Source organism: Diadema antillarum, unplaced genomic scaffold (genome assembly GCF_040938485.1).
Source record: "Diadema antillarum isolate AM-2024a unplaced genomic scaffold, OU_Dant_1.0 scf00000000, whole genome shotgun sequence".
In the NCBI taxonomy this organism is placed as follows: Eukaryota; Metazoa; Echinodermata; class Echinoidea; order Diadematoida; family Diadematidae; genus Diadema; species Diadema antillarum.
This window is the reverse complement of record NW_027270889.1, coordinates 221,027-237,903: the sequence shown is the minus strand read 5'-3', so window position 1 is coordinate 237,903 and position 16,877 is coordinate 221,027. Positions and strand designations below refer to the sequence as shown.

The window sequence follows — 16,877 nt, the reverse complement described above, 5'->3', positions numbered from 1 at the left end:
GAGAAGTGGATCATAAATAATAATACTGAAAAATATTCGGAATTAATACTTAGGCCTTCTTCACTTCGTTTTGTATTCACAAACCTTATCAGAAAAAAATGATTGCTTGATTACTTTCGGGTAAAGGAACTACCGGAAAGGAACCGCATTTAATTTTCTTGTTAACGAACCTAAGCTAATAGCGAACCATATTTCATTGTGTGATTAACGAACCTTCAGAATAATCAATTGTATTACCCCCCCTCCCCCAAGGGAAAAAAAAGCATTTCAATGTCATGCGTTGTCAATAGTGATAAAAGGCCCGTTTTTATTTTGTAGTGTGTCTCAGTACTCCTGTGCTTATTTCTAAGGATGTGCCTCTCTTAATGATTGCAATTGATGTTCAACTATTTCTTTCACGCGAGCTTGAACAGGAAGAAGCTAAAATTCAGGCAAGGAGACGAGTTTTCTTCCATGAGATGCAATCATTAAGACACATCTATTCACGAAAGTTGTGTGATTGCTTATGTGTTAAAGAATTGTGTCCATTACATGAATCAGGCACTATACAAAACGGTTGAAATCTACTGAAAGTCGAACTTAGTTTTTTTTTTTTTTTCATTTCATTTCAATTTTAAGCGGGGATAGATTAGAAATTAGTTTGTCTATACTGGCAGGAGACATTACAGTTTTCCAGTACATGCTCCGCATTTAAACAGTCGCCATATTTTCGTGGTCAGAATCAGATAATGGACACGTGATATATCATAAAAATGAGAATACAAAACAACGAACACGCCATTATGTACAAACATTATGAACTTCAATGAATTAAACTTACCTGTGATATTCTGCATAAAAAACAAGCACGCCGATTTTTAATGATTTGATATAATTAGTAGAGCACACAGCGATATCATGCATGGCAGATCAAATCAAGTTCAATTGGTGAGAAAGCTATTAAAATGAAGTTAAAAAGTTGACTTCTTTTCGTTTCTCTTTCAATTCATGAAAACAGAATTACATTGTATATCTATTGAAGAGGATTGTCTCTGTTGCGAACGATCGCCATATATAGCACTGTTAGTCTCCTGCGCAAATCCGAATCCCTAAATACTTCAATTTTTGCTTGATAATGTAATAACCCTGCTTATAATTTCATAAAGGACTCGCAAATTCAAAGTTTCAAACCGTATACTAAAACATTATATTGTATACGGTGTATTTCAAAAAACATTTTGAATGCGTTGCGTGTTAGCATGTTAATAGCACCAATCTGCCTTTTATTTTCCGTACGTAAAGCGCACAGAAACGTAACCAAATGTTACAAAATACAGTGAAATGCATTGTACGGCGTGGCGTGGTATCAGAAGTATATCCCATTCCTTTTTACTTTTATTTGCTTGAACCAAACCATGTGTCATTTTCGTAGCGACATCACTACGAATTAGAATGTATGAAGATAATCGTTACTCATTTTTTTGCGCTACTATTATAGCATTTACATTTTCCAAGTTTTATTGACGTGCAGTACTATGTTACTGTATTGTTACGATTACGAATGTTGGTTATGAATTCAAAAGACTGGTTTATTAATCGAACTACAAAGGTAATAGCTGTTTTGAAAGTAGTTCGATACAAGTTCAAAACGCGATCGAAGTCATTGTCATAGGGGGAACTGATAGCTCTAGAAAACTTGTTTAGGCTAGTAAAGATTGCCGTATAGGCAATCTTTGTAGAAAGTTTTGACTTAGGCCGTCTTTTGAGTATTTTGAGAAATTATAAAAAGAATTGTTTTGATTATGTCAAGAATTAGTTTGAACTATGAGAATAAAAAGGCGCGGTTACCCAAACAATGTCGTAGTTCGATTAGACATGATGGGTAAAGTGAATTCATGACTTGATTAATCCTTACTGAATTGATCAATCCTTACTGAATTGATGATCACTTCTGTAAACCATCAGTTATGTCTTGTAATCGTAGTAAAAATTCTTTTGAGCGATGAGACGAAAACCAACAAACAAAATGCCGTGTATCATCGCTCGAGATTCCAACATTTGGCGTCACCCGACCAACAATAAGTGACAAATCAAATGGAATATTATGTTGTGGGATAGCAGACTATGTTACGATTTTTAAATGTTTCGAGCAATTGTTTATTTAAAAAAAAAGAGAGAAAATGAGGCAAAGTTCAAGAAATTAGAAAAAAAGCACGTAAATGCAGGCGATCATGTTTGATAATCAAAGTAAGAGATTACAATCGGCCGTGCGGATGTATAATGATTGCCTTATTTACATGTCTGATTTCTGTAAACTATGTGATATTTAAATTTAAGTTCCCTTCCCTCCTTGATAGAAGTTTTGTTGGGTTTTCGCTATAGGCATTTATTAGGAAACGCTGTAAAAACGACAACAAATGCCTACTATACGTCAAGAGATGACCTATACATACATGAAACACAAAAAATCTCTACGTTCTGATATAAATCAACTGCTTGTTTGTTTGTTTGTTTGTTTGTTTTGAATTACCATGGTCTTTGTCGGGGGAAAGATGAAGAAAAGTAGTAGAGTGTATCACTCTCAAATCCGGATGATTGCGATAAGTGTGTATCCCCGCCCTTTCTATACAGGTAAACGATTTAAGCTTGGTATGCTATTATAAAAGCCTGCATGTGTCACGTGGAAGAACTGATTCCGTGATCACTTTTAACCTTTCATAAAATTCACGTTTTTAGATGGTAACGATAGCTTGTGGGAGATAGAGTAAGTTAGCGTCACTGACTGTGGTTCTGAACACAAAAGGAGACTGAAAAATTCCTTTACAAATTAGCAGACATAATGCCGATCCTCCAACACTGTTGCTCCATTCCGTCACTGATTCTGCTATCAATGGCAAAGAAAGAATACTAGTTGCGTGAATATCCACCCCTTGATAGCAGGAAGTTTACCTTTCGTTGTTTAAGGCTTCGTTGATGCGGGGTTTACTAGGATACAAGGCGTGAACATTGCCGTCCGAATTCTTTCATTCGAAATTCCTCAGAATACGCAATTCAATGGGCAATTAGCGCTGCTACTTGGCAAAGCTGTTAGCCAACCTAATTCTTTGCAGACTTGACCTCTCACATGTCAGCTACGCGCAATACACGGCAAACAGCTATCATTACAAACATTCTGATTAAAAAACAAAACAAAATGAAGAAGCACACTTTTGAGTAGCGACACAGCTTTCTGTCCCTTTCTCAAATAGGTCCTACTTTTAAAAAATACACAGATGACAAGAGTCAGAATATCCTCCAAAGGGAACACGAGCTATCTGGGCATTAATAAATAAATGTTTGTCTTCCGATTTCTCTCCATGCCGTCACGGCCCAAACCATCATAAGAAATAAGGCAATAAGTTTCATTAACCAGGGAAATAATAGTACGCATTACATACATTTGGCGAATTATCACACAAATTGTCGACTTTATAAAAACGAGAATAATTGACAACTTAGGCCCTACTATATCTCCAGAGATGAACTTTAAACAGCAACCACATACCAGGGAACGAAAGTTATGATTATTTGAATGAATTCATTAATGAGGCCAATTAATAACCGTTGTAAAAGTACAAACACGCATAAAAAGGTTTCGAGTTCGATATGTGATCATTGTATTAGCTCATAGATAAAGTATCATAAATTTTGCGTGATCATTCGTTGGAATTAATTTTTTTCAGTGCAATTTGTGCGTCATGTCAATCACCACTCATTGAAATGGAGTGCATGTATCAAACGAAACTCGCTGGTCATGCAATCAATAGCCTTGGTCATCCCACTATTATTGCGTAATTCTATAGCCCTCGCCGCTTGGCCGCCGACGCCGACGCGCACACATGCTTTGTTTTGTCTTCAATGGGGTCAAGAGCAATGCCTCATTAGCATACACCCTAGCAACGGAGGCGGAGTCTCGATCTGGCAAGAACAATAGGTGCAAAACGCAACGCAAAGGCGAGCGTTCGAAAAAAATGTAACCAAAAAAATTTGTCTCAGAAAAACGGTGATTTGGGACACTTGTACCCATTTTTACACGCTGAAATTTTCTGTACAAACAGATAAAACATAAAGGAATCAAAATCCGTCATAAAAAAATTTCCACCCGAGCAGTGCTTCCCCTTCATTTTCGGCTCATTACGGGAAAACTCCCCGTGCGACTTATGACTCATTTTGTCGGAGCGCCACACATATGTGTTTGTTCATATAGTTGGAAAATTATTTTGTCTTTATACATATTGTGTATTTGTTTTGTAGATTTGTTCACGTTTTAATATGTAATTTCATTCTATGAGTTGTTTAATGATTTTCATGGAAATGCAGATTTTATAGTCATATTAAAACTGAAAAACTGTAAAGTAGTGGTGTTTGATTATCCAGCATTACATAAATTTCGGCTTTAGCAACAGTCCCTTGGGTTAAGAATGTCTGGAAACCTTGAGAGGGTTTTACTGATATAAGATTTATGCTTGCCAGGGTACAGTTATCATCATGAACGGACAATACCTCTTCCAAATTCATGAAATTCTTCCGTAGAGATGTTTTCATTGGAACTGATTAGCCAATTGCCCTACATCGATGACATTTATGTCGATGTAGGGCAAGTTGTTTAATCAGTTGCAAGGACAATACCTTGTAGCACTCATACCAGTACTGCATTGATGTTTTGTTTTGTTTTGTTTCTTTTTGCTATCACCAACCAGGTACAAGGTCATCCGACGAAGGGTCATCTGGCTGATTGGTCAGTGGATTGGGGTGAAACTGTCCCCCTTCCTCCATCCCACTTTCTACCAAGCCGTCCAGCCTCTCTTAGCCACTGAGGAAGATATGGTGGTCAGGATATCAGCAGCCCAAGCCCTTAAACTTGATATCCTTTGAAAAGGCCTCAGAAGTTCCTGCTGAGCACAGGTTGTCGGTACATGTATTTTCAGGTGCCTTTCAGTGCTAGACTTGCGCTGGGATTGTTCCAGCAGAGTGAGAACCGAAAATGACGCTGTCATATATTAATTGAGCCAGCAATGAATACCTCTATCTTGATGTGCTGAAGTCAGTGCTAGATTCTTCTTTGTCATTTTGTGCCAGCATGTGTTTTTGTTTAATTTTCTGGTTTGTTGCTTTATTGCTCATATGATGATAAATTGTTCTTGATACTGTCATTCTATTTTGAAAAGACTTTATTCAGATATACTGGTAATCATCATCACTTACAATGTATGCTGTCTACTGATTGTCTTTAGAAGCTACTTTGTTGATATGCTATTTGAAGATTGCAGCACCTGGGATGGCGGGGCCAGTAGATAATGGCAATATTTACAGGAATGCAATTAGTCTCGGTTGCATGGGGATTCGTGGAGTGGGAAGGCTGGCCGGTTCAGATACGTGTATATTCGCAAATCCATGCAATGGATTGTATATTGCTTTCTTGCTGATCTCTGTGTAAATACACACACAGCCAAGTAATCTCGACTGGAGTCGACCATTGAGCGTACGCTTTGATGAACATATTTGCTGGCCGGCGCTATTTCCCTGTTTCTGATGTATCCGAGAGGGCAGCAAATAAATTGAGCCACCCAGGAATCCCCATGCTACTGTGTCTTTTAGTAAGCAAAATACATGGCACTTTTTTTTAAAAGTTGAATTTCAAACATTTGTGATCTACTGTAAAACACAATATATTTCGCGGCGTGAAATTTGTGCGTGTTGCCTCTAACATGCAATGCGTATAGTGCAGACTAGAACTTTCATGTGCATTTTGATTTCGCGAATCTTGGCTCTCGCGAAATTCAGGAAATTAAAATGCACACGAGCATTCCTCCTTTTACAGTGTTTTGATCGTGTCTTTCCTTGACTCTCTCTCTCTGCTCACCTGTTGATGACTTTGAGTTCAAGTCTGATGTCTTTTTACCGGTGAGTAAACTAGTTTTGAGGTAGCAAAAAAGAGCAGCTGTGGTTTATTCCATGGTTCGTTCCATGGTGTGAACTATGCATGTAATGTCATTTTAACCAATTTTATATCTTATGCTAATAAAACTGCATTATAGAGGGAAGCCATTGTGAAGACTGCAGAATATCCAACTAGGCTTTATTACTGTTATGTTTCATGTTGTGTGTTGGTCCGAGGGTTTTCTTTTCTAGTTTCATTTGTGTTTATTACACATTTATCAAAAAGATACCATTCCAAGAATACACCTGGTCAAACTGTGGGCACGAACTAGCAACAGATGACTTTGTTACTTTGGAGATGAATAAGGAATGGATCACAAAATAATGCATAGAGATGAGTTCACATTTGTGAAGTATTAGAATGGTCAGTCATGCAGATGCATAAATTCCTACCTTTTGTCCACACATTGCTATGATATAATCAGAGAAGCACAGTAGACAGGTTTGTCTTCTTCTTTTTGTCATGTTGATGCATGGAGTTCAGTTCTATGTATGTCTGATGCAGTGTTCTCTGTCTCCCTACACACAGTTTTTGGAATCCATATTCTCTCTGCTCTTCAACCTGCTACAACAAGTGTCTGAGTGTGACACAAAGGTGAGATGGAGATAATGTGAATAAAATTGTATATTCCAAAACTGTATGAAAGAGACTTTTAAAAATTTCAAGTCCAAGATATATTTATGATTTTAATATGGTTTCATTTGATTCTGTTTTGAGTTGTAGAGAAAAGGAAAACATAATAATAATCATTGAATGTTTGTTTGATACTTTGTGTGTTTATTTGTTCTCTTAAGTTATTTATGTAATTTGCATTTGTTAATTCACATTGTACACAGTTGTATTTTATATGTTATCTTCTTTGAAAATCAAGTCTCTTACTAAAAGGGCTATGCACTCTGTGAATGAAATGAAATCCAATAATGATAGTACTGTATAAAAAGAAAAACAAGCATTCATGAGTCAAGGAGACTTTTGACACTAAAGTGGATCTCACTGGCATTTAAATGATTGCTTATTATACACTGCCCTTTATTCCTTTCATAACCAGATGAATGTTTTGCACGTGATGTCATACATCATAGAGCGGATGGAGGCAAAGATCCGCCCCTTTTCTACCAGCCTCGCCCAGTACTTGCCCCTCCTCTGGGAGGATTCGGCTGAACACAACATGTTACGGTGTGTCATCCTCTCAACCTCTGTCCATCTCATCCAGGTGGGTCCAACGCAAATACATTCTATTCAAATTCATTAAATTCTTCAGTTCAGATGTTCTTATTACAACTGATTTAATTTTAATAATTAAGCCACTGATGCAAAAGAATTAGAACCAGCACTTGCTGTATTAAAATAAAAGAAATCATGGGCGTACGTGCTCGAGCAGGATTCAAATATATGACTTCCAGACAGGGGTCATCTCCACTGCACCACCAAGAACCAGCACTTGCTGTTTGGGTGGAAGCTCAATGGTCTAGTGGAGATGGCGCCAGTCCAGAAATAAGAAGGTGGTAGGTTCGAATCCTGTTCCGAGTGAGTATGCCCTTGATTTCTTTTATCATGGCTTCTACTTAACCCTAACTAGGCCAGGCTGTTTAGGTAGGTGATGATATGTGTTATATTGAACAAATAATGTAAATGTATGGTCTTTACTTGTGCAATGGAACAATATTCAGCACTCGCTGAAAGATGAGGTGCAGTATCCAACTTAGCCACACCTGGTGCAAAATCTTGTACCATCGCTCTCGTGACCATTTATTATTACCGAATGGAGCATGACTTTAGATAGCTGTCATGAATTCCAATCAATTATTCTATCTCCCCATCCTCCATCCTACAGGGTCTCGGGTCATACAGCGTCAACCTATACTCTTTCCTGATACCGGTCATCAAGTTCAGTACTGACGTCTCTCAGCCTCCTCACGTCTACCTCATGGAGGATGGAGTAGACCTCTGGTGAGCCGCTTCAGTCAGTCATGATGAAATAACGATGTGATACAAAGAAAAAAACTTAGTGTTAAGAGCCAAGTAAAGTGGTAATGCTTAGAGAAAGAATGATGTTTCTACCGAACGCATCAGTGCAGTATGTTAAGTACAATGTATAGGAAGGAGTTGAAATAGAGCCATGTACAAACATAATCAAATTCTATGTATACGTGTACCTTGATAATAAAAATGTGTGCTGACATCAAGAAAGGGTGTGCTGGGTATGGTTACTATTGCAAAAACTAATGCATGCAAACCAGATTCCGTGAATTGAAATGTACCTGTGTATTGTGTATGTACAGGTAGATGGGATAGCTTGAAATTACATCTTAAGAAGAAAAGTATCCATGGTTTTGAATGACTCAATGAACTGGCTCGTTGATGAGGGTTGATTTGACAGCACATTACCCCCCCCCCCCCCCCCCCCCCCCCAAAAAAAAAAAAAAAAAAAAAAAAAGGGGAGGGGGAGGGGGAGGATAGCAAAATCATAATCTGGAGTATAATAGTGATGTTACTTTATTCTAAGTGAGGTATGCAGAGGCCATTTTGCAGGCTCTTTGAAGGAGATTGTCATGCAGAATTGTTTTGACCCCTCTTGCTCTTTCTGTACTACTTCTGCAGTGATCCCCTTCATTGCCAAATAGCATGTGGTATCATATCATTCTTGTGAATCAATGAAGAATGTTGTCATGCATTTTGGCTGTTATGAGCATCATGTATTTACATGGAAAATGCGCCATATGAATTTATTGCAAACTAAATGCAAATTTTGATTATTTATATATTTTTGTGTGGTGTCACAGGTTTGCGACTCTTGAGAATGCACCAGTCATGACACCGGAGCTTCTCCAGCTTTTCCCAAACATGCCAGAAGTGCTAGGTAAGTTGAATTGCCATTCATCATCGATTACATTTCTCAGGTTTGCAGAGTAAGTGAATCCAAAAGAAAACACTGTGACAGAGAGAAGTTATAATTTGAATAGTGAAAAGGGAAAAGTGGGTCATTTTGAACAAGAGTCCTGTGCCACATCTCACATCTGCTGAATTATGATATTTCTGTGAGCAACAAAGGTAGATACCACAACATCATGAACAATTAATCTTACCACTCTGAATCAAAAGTGTTTTTTTAATAACACAATGAGACTATAAAAGGATGATAAAAAACATACTGCAGTTACTGTCATTTTGTCCTTCATATCGTGATCATTGCTAGTAATACACTGAGGTGTATTATTAAGATTGTGCAGTGGAGATGTTATTTTATTTTTTGTCAAAAGAATTATGTACAAGTACAACTGTGAGTAACACATTTTTTATTTTCATGTCATTTAATTTGATTTGTGATGCCAAAATGACAGGTATTTATCAATATTTTTGTTAAAGGAATGGAACAGTTTTGTTTGGATGTGGCTTTAGGTTTCCAACACTTTTTGATGATAAATTTTTTGAGATAATGATAAACCTCTTATGAAATATGGAAGAGCGTATAGTTCTAAGAGGAATTCAAGCGTTATTTGATGAACATTCATTTTGAAATGGCAAGATATCCAAAACAAAGCAGTCTTAAATTTTATTAGGACCACTCTATTTCAGGATGTCTTAGCCATTTGAAAACAAATTTTCATCAAACAAACTTTGAATTCCTCGTAGAATAATACACTCCTCCCTATTTCATAAGAGGTTTCTCATTATCTTGCAAAACAATGTGAGAAAAAAATAAAATTGGGGATTTTTGAAATCATAATTTGAAGAGTATTCTTTGTTATTCAGCAAGTGAGGTACCACTGCAATGGTTTTACTTTGCTGTACCTGACGATGAACTTACTTTTAAATGTTTAAAAAGGGTGCCTAAACCGTTTTGCGACCATACTCTGCATTTTGTTCTTGTTGTTTTACTAATGCAAACCTCACTTTTCAGAGATAGCCACAGAGAACCTTAGGACGTGTCTTCTCATCATTAGTAGCTATGTAGTCCTTGGCAAGGAGCAATTCATGCAGGTGTGTATCTGTAATTTAACCTCTAACCCTTTGACCCTACACCTTTGAACTGTATTACCTTTGACCTTTTGCCCACTAGTCCTATGCCTTGTGCGTCATTGCCTAGTGACCCTTGTCTCAGTTGCTCTTCAGCAGCACTCTTTCTTCTTCCTTTTCTTTTCCTCTTCCTGTTCCTCCTCCTTCTTCGTATTTGTGTTTGTATGGCACAATGTACCTGGTTGATCCCATGTGCTGGCTACTGTATACACCGAATATTTCACGAGGTTTTTATTTTTGCGAATTTCGCGAGTCGCGTGCTGTTCGCGAAATCAAAGACATGCGAAAATAATGACTCTGATCCCGATGTGAATGTGATGCACACATACATAATCTGAGTTCAGTACAGCGTTCCACGATCGCGAATTCAACCACTCGCGAAATTGTCGGGAAGTCCCGATTCGCGAAAATTTAGACTCGCAAAATATATGGCGTATACAGCTCTATTACTAATCACGTCAGGAGGACAATGAGGGGTTGGCATTATTCACTCGTTTTCTTGTATGGGTGGGTAGGTGGACTACTTCAGGTGAGCATCCTGCTCTGTGCGATGAATGAATGAAATGGGTTCTTTTATGTATGTGCATCATGACTCCCTCACACTCAAGACCTCCATTAAATGTCCTATCCGAGGGACAGAGTGTTTTGCCTCTTACCAGAGGGGATGGTATGATTATACATCACCATACCTCATCTTGACTCAATGAAAATCAAACCCAAGCTGTTTGATTGTAAGACAGATGCACTACCAAGTGAAGCATATCACTGCCCTTGTGCAGGCCTGTGAGGTCTATCACTAGGGAATCAAATGTGAATCCATAAAGCGATATAATCAGTGTAATCATACTGCAGTTAAGACCTTACCAGATACTATTCAGTGCCTTTAGTTTTTGTTGTTTGTTTCAAACAATTGTATGGATTTAAAACAAGAAGAATGTAAAGTTTTCAGTCATCTGTTTAAAAAAAAAGAAAAAATATGTATGCAAGGGTTTATGAAATCATGTCCTCCAACCAATGTGGTCTTGATGTACTTATTATCTCTTCCAGATGTACGGTCAGCAAGTTGCCACCAGCCTGACCAGTATGCTTACTGATCTCCGGACGGAAGGGATAGTTCTTGTCTTGAAGGTATGTCCGATGAGAACTCCTGCTAGTCAGTGGTCATTGGGAAATGACCCATATGAATGCTTAGTGCAAATCTCCCTTCTCTGCAGATCTCTGTAGGTGCATTTTTGAAGACAGAAAGTTTACTATTATTTATTTATTTATTTATTTTTTTTTTTTGGGGGGGGGACATGATTACTTCTCATATTCTCCATGTTGACTAGATGATTGCTTCGTTTATACAGTGTGTTACCAGTAATTGCATTCATGGTGTATACATAGTAGATCTCAAAATCTGTGATTATCTTGGACAGGGAATCACTTGCTATTTCCCATTTTCAAGCCAGGTCATTTTGTGAGTAAACTTTTTCTGATTCATAAAATCATTATTTATTTTTTACAAGAGTGCACATGTAGAGCATGCTCTGAAGAAATTTTACTGAACTATCTGTCTTGTTTGCACTCTGTGTTTGCCTGCATATACATGTATTTACAGCACACTGAATAAGATACCAGAATGAAGCTATGAAATTTTTACTGATTTGATCCTTAAATTTTCAGACAATAGAAACGATCTTCAAAGTATTTCCAGTGGAAGGACCCAGGCTATTTGAGTCTTATCTACCGATAGTCTTTGACCAAGTCGTCAACAAGGATGTAAGTCCATGTTTTGTGTAATTGTTGTTCGCTATAATCAACATCAATGTGATGCATTACCTATCAGTCAATAAATGTCCAGTAGTTTGTGTTCTTAGCTAAGTGTGTACATATTATGTACATTGTACTTCCTTTTGTTTGGTTGTGAACAGCAGTAATTAAGAGTTAGATCTGTTTTGCGATATAAGGTCGTGCCTAAGATGCATTAAATTCTACTGTAGATCCCTTCCCCCTTTACTAAAAAAATTTTGAAGCATGTATTCATGAAATCTTAATTCATTCTTTGACTTTATGGTTCTATTAATTACTTTCACATGACACAGTGATGTGGTGTGATCATATTGGCAGAATTTTAATTTTATCAGTGAGTGGGGTTACTTTTCCAACCTAGGAACATTGTTGATTGGTTGCACATAGGCAATTGGAGTGCTCAAGCATAATAGCCATATCGTCGCTGGGGCCACAAGACTTCGTATCTACTAAATGTCAAATGTTCAGGAGAGCAAAAAAAAAAAAATGGCTGCCAAAACTACTATACCAAATGGGATAGCCCTTCCTTTGACATGCTGTGGTGGCTTCATTTTTGGAGTAAGACAGCTAGGATTTGGACAGGACATCACTGTAACTGATTATATGACCATCAGTCCAAAACAGCCATTTTCACCAAAATTTGAGGTGCAAGGTCTTGTCACCCCAGTGATAATACGCATCTGGTTGGTAGAGTCATTTCATCGAGGATGTGACATTTGTTACTGTTTTGGCAGTGTGCAACAGATACAGGTCTTCTAAATAATGTTGGAACAATGCTGTTGCTAGCTGTATGTGCACTGTAACTCACAGCATCATCAACACAATAACTACTGACTACTTCACAACCATCCTTTTCCTGTGATCAGAATTACCCCGTGCTGATGACGATGTACCTGTCTCTTCTCAGTCGGATCATCATAAGAGACCAACAGTATTTCTTCCAGCTGCTGGACATTGTAGCAAAAGAATACAATAGCACTGTAAGTGTCTCAAATAATACCTTGTAAATCTTGCAAAACTGCTACAGTGAAGATAATAAAGGTGTTTTGGAATGAATGAACATCGCGGAGGTTGCTAGGAGCATACCTTCTATTGTCAAGAGGTGAATACTGTTTGCCTCCCCTTGATCATGATTGCGTCAGAAGGAAAACTTTGAAGGCGGTTTTCTCGAAACGCTGATTTCCTAAACCCCTCGGTGTGCGCTAACAAAATCATGTATATCTCCGCAACCGAGTACTTTTATGAGTTGTGTTATAAATGAAATTGAAGAAGAAGAAGAGTAAGGGAACAATATCATGTCATTTTCAGAACGTCGTCCGTTCCCGACTTTCGGATCCTTTTCTTGTAGCAGGTCACATTTGTTTTGTAATCATTGTCACTTTTATGATTTGATTCTTTGTGCAATTCAGTCTTATGACTGCGAGACATGAATATCTCAATAAAATACTATTTAGCTGTAATTTTAGTGTACATATTTTATGTGATCTTGCTGTGATTAATCAAATTATTCATTACGAGAAAGACCTTATAGTCACACCTAAACTTTCTTCAGCCCTTACAAGACTAATCAATAATCAATCAAAATTCTGTTGTTGTCCATGATAGTCTTGACTTTAACAGTAATGGGGTCAGCGAACAGCTTTTGTTGATTTTCTTACAAGATTTAAGCTTCTCATTAGGGTTGCAATTCATTACTCTGTACTCATGATTTTGATGATGTTGTTTGTTTCAATCTTGTCATCAGTGATCATAAGCACTCGTGAACTTTGAAATATTAGGAGAATTTTAAAAACTGGTAGTTGTAGTATCTGTCAATAGCTGTTGCAGAGAGATGCTAGAAAGATTTTCTGTAGAATCAGAACATATTTAGGAGATCAGTGTTGCAATATTTGACCTATGCCAGCCAATTCATGTCTTGCCCCATTGAGGACGAGTCCTGAGTATACTCGGGCAGGTGTCTATGGTAAATGCGTGTTGTAGCAAAATCAGTCCGTCCTCAGTGGGGTAAGATGTTGATTGTATGATGTGTACTAGATGATCATGCATTCATTTCTGCCATGCGATGCAGGCCGAGGAAGTATTGACTGCCTTGATTCAGACCTGGGTGGACCGCACTGACCAGCTGACCCAGGCCGAGCGGCGAAAGTTGACCGGGCTGGCCTTTGCCTCGCTGCTGACCAGTAACTCTCCAGTGGTGACCGAGAGACTTCCCGACATGATGTACGTGGTCGTAGAGGTCCTTCACGATGTCTGCCGCGAGGAGAACGACCAGCAAGTAGAGTGAGCTCCTCTTGGAATTCTCTTCTTGTCTTTTGTTTATGATGCCATGCTAGTGATGCAAGCCCTGTGAGGAGATCCCCTTAAGATGGAGATGATGTTGTGAAGGAAGGACTGATGAAATGAAGAAGGGAAAGTTTATTAGTATGGAGGGAAAACCTTAAAAACCACTAAGAAATGTGCCAAAATTCACTTTGATCAGCTGAAGAAAGAAATCATTAAACATACATCCAAGGAAGGAAAATGCCAGACTCCAGACATTTGATTAAAATGTAAACGTCAAAATTTTCATGCGGTCATTTTTTCCGCTTAAGGGCTCAAAAACATAGTCACAGGGTCTTGAATTTGCATTGTGCAAGTGCTCAATTGTATATTTTCACTGAATTCACAGAAAACACAGAATTTAATTTGACATTTCCCTGAGTGTGCGAAAACTGATGTGCTGCCTGATCCCATAGGAATGTCTGGTCTGCATAGAAACTACCAACTGCATACACACACATGCGCTCAAATGAATACTTCTAAATACAAAAGTAGTACAGTGGCACATGCACGCAAACACACACTTTTACCGCAGAGGCACCTCTAACAAAAACATGATTCAACTCAATCTGAATGTGCACTGAAAAATCATAGAGATATTTTCACAGGTTATAGAATTTGCATGACCCGAAAGTAGCCTGTATACACAGAAATTTACGTATGGGGAATATTTCTGCAATTACAGTATAACAATCCTTTGACAGTAATTTATTTATGAACCAAAAAGCACAAATAGAGAACATGAAAAAAAAAATGCTTTTTCGCTATGCAACTGTATCCTGTGTCAGCATTTTTTGGCATTGATTTTTATTTTTTTCTTATCTTTTTTGTCAGAGCCTTCATGCTTTTCTTGCCTTTTTGTGTTTTAAAGAGGCATTTTACATTTATGGTACATACATTGTACACTACATTTCCTCTTTCTACTTTCATCCCTCTCCCTTAAAGCGCATAGAGACACTACGGTGGTGATATGCGCTATAATTTAAGCACTGTTTTATTATTTCATCCTAGGTTGGATGCCTGTGTATACACCATTCATCTATACATACTTTTGTTGACTATGACAACTCGTGGTATTGAAAGGAAACTACATATCTCTGAGAGACTGGTAAAAATGTCTCTTTCTTGTGAGCTTTTGGAGAATACACAATGTAATGCAGGCCTGAGGTAGTGGAAATGTTCGGTAAACGAACATAAAATTCATAAATGTATATTTTGGATATGTTCTACAAATGGACAGATACAATGTATGCTTTTAGTGTCTCAGTGGCTCTGTTGCTGTCATATTTGCAGATTGTGATGTGACTTGATGATTTTTATTGTTTGTCATCCTCTAAGTTATCTTGTGATGAGTGATGAGTCTGAGGAGGAGGATCAGGAGGATGAGTACGAGACACTACACGAAAAGCGACAGAGACGGGTGAGTCCCCCTTCGTAATAATGTTGATAATTTCTTTTGGTTTGGTTTTTTTTAAAGGGAAACTGCTAAGCTAAAAATGACCTTTGTTAGTCTGTATGTTGCTTTAAAAACACATGCTTATAAAATGTGGCCCGCCTTACAAAAGGATCTGAAAGTCGCTGACAGCTGAGCGGAGAAAATTGAGTTTGAAGCCAGGTCATCAAAATCGATCAACACCATCAAATTTCTGTTTTTGACATGATTTTAAGGCCAAAATTTCGAAGCTATACATTTCAAAGCTATACATTTCACTCCCTGGGAGGCATTTCAGCCAGACTTCCAGTCATTGGAAACACATGCTGAATTCAAATGCAATGAAGGATGTCTGTTTAAAGTTTGGTACAGGTTACTCTGGTGTATTTGTCTGTAGATTGAGGTACTCAGTGTTATACATTGTAGGGACAGAATATCATTCACAAGGTCAATTACTGTAAAAGTGGAAATTTTCGCAGTGTTGAAATTTTCGCGTATTTCACGCAACCAGAAACTACCGCGAATATGTTTGCTAGCCATATGTTCCTGTGCGTGATGTCTAGATTCCGCGGAATTAAAAACACGTGAAACTCTTCTTACCTGACCAAGCGCGAAAACTTAGTCGCGCGAAAATGTCCACTTTTACAGTAGTGTCATGGTGTGAAATGGGCCCTATACCTTCAGATGAAAGTATCGTGTGCAGTCCCTAGACAACCATACCAAGAAGTTTGAAAAGAAAATTGATGATGACATCAAATGTTGAGATTTTGATACCTTTTTTTTTCTTTTTCTTGCTCTTTGGTTTAATACCCCCTGCAGCTGTCCAAGCAGGATCCTGTGCACAACACGTCTTTCCCCGACTACGTCAAGTTTCAGCTCGCCAAGTGCGAGCGGCTCCACGGCCCCGCGGCATTCCAGCAGATCATGGACTCGGTGGACGTGGAGGTTCGGCAGCAGCTCCAGGGGTTCATCTCCTGAAAGACTTTATGAGGCGATGCTGGGATTTCTGAACTGAGAGACATTCTGCAGACGGATGCAGTAGTGTACCAGACTTGTGGTTTAACCTTTTTTTGTCCCAGTGTCTCAAGATGGCATTAACATTGTACACAAACAGGTCAGCGGTCATGATGACAAGAGTAAAAACAGACATGCCCCCTATGGAGAGAATTGGAACTTTTAACTCGGTCCTCCCGCAGTTTTCGGAGAGCCTTCAATGCTCCCAAGCAAAATTCTTTTTGCAGGTCGACAGAGAACGGACAGGGTAGTAATCCAACTGTGCAAAAGCAGTCAGGCAGTACATGTATCCCCTTTCCGTGGTCAACTGCGTTTGCCATTGCCCAATGAAAATATTTATCGGGT

The 16,877-nt window shown here is 38.3% G+C and overlaps 1 protein-coding gene across 1 annotated transcript in view; it reads left to right on the top strand.

The window, feature by feature from the left end:
• Nucleotides 1-16,548, top strand: part of LOC139738415 (importin-11-like) — a 31,366-nt gene extending 14,818 nt beyond the window's left edge. Inside the window, exons 14-26 of the mRNA XM_071649393.1 lie at nucleotides 4,719-4,882; nucleotides 5,882-5,922; nucleotides 6,488-6,553; nucleotides 7,008-7,172; nucleotides 7,794-7,909; nucleotides 8,743-8,819; nucleotides 9,861-9,940; nucleotides 11,024-11,104; nucleotides 11,642-11,737; nucleotides 12,634-12,747; nucleotides 13,836-14,047; nucleotides 15,425-15,506; nucleotides 16,338-16,548. Of these exons, the coding sequence (XP_071505494.1) occupies nucleotides 4,719-4,882; nucleotides 5,882-5,922; nucleotides 6,488-6,553; nucleotides 7,008-7,172; nucleotides 7,794-7,909; nucleotides 8,743-8,819; nucleotides 9,861-9,940; nucleotides 11,024-11,104; nucleotides 11,642-11,737; nucleotides 12,634-12,747; nucleotides 13,836-14,047; nucleotides 15,425-15,506; nucleotides 16,338-16,496 (1,453 nt within the window). The 3' untranslated portion in view covers nucleotides 16,497-16,548. The remainder of the gene's footprint in view (nucleotides 1-4,718; nucleotides 4,883-5,881; nucleotides 5,923-6,487; nucleotides 6,554-7,007; nucleotides 7,173-7,793; nucleotides 7,910-8,742; nucleotides 8,820-9,860; nucleotides 9,941-11,023; nucleotides 11,105-11,641; nucleotides 11,738-12,633; nucleotides 12,748-13,835; nucleotides 14,048-15,424; nucleotides 15,507-16,337) is intronic.
• The last annotated feature ends 329 nt before the right edge of the window (nucleotides 16,549-16,877 follow it).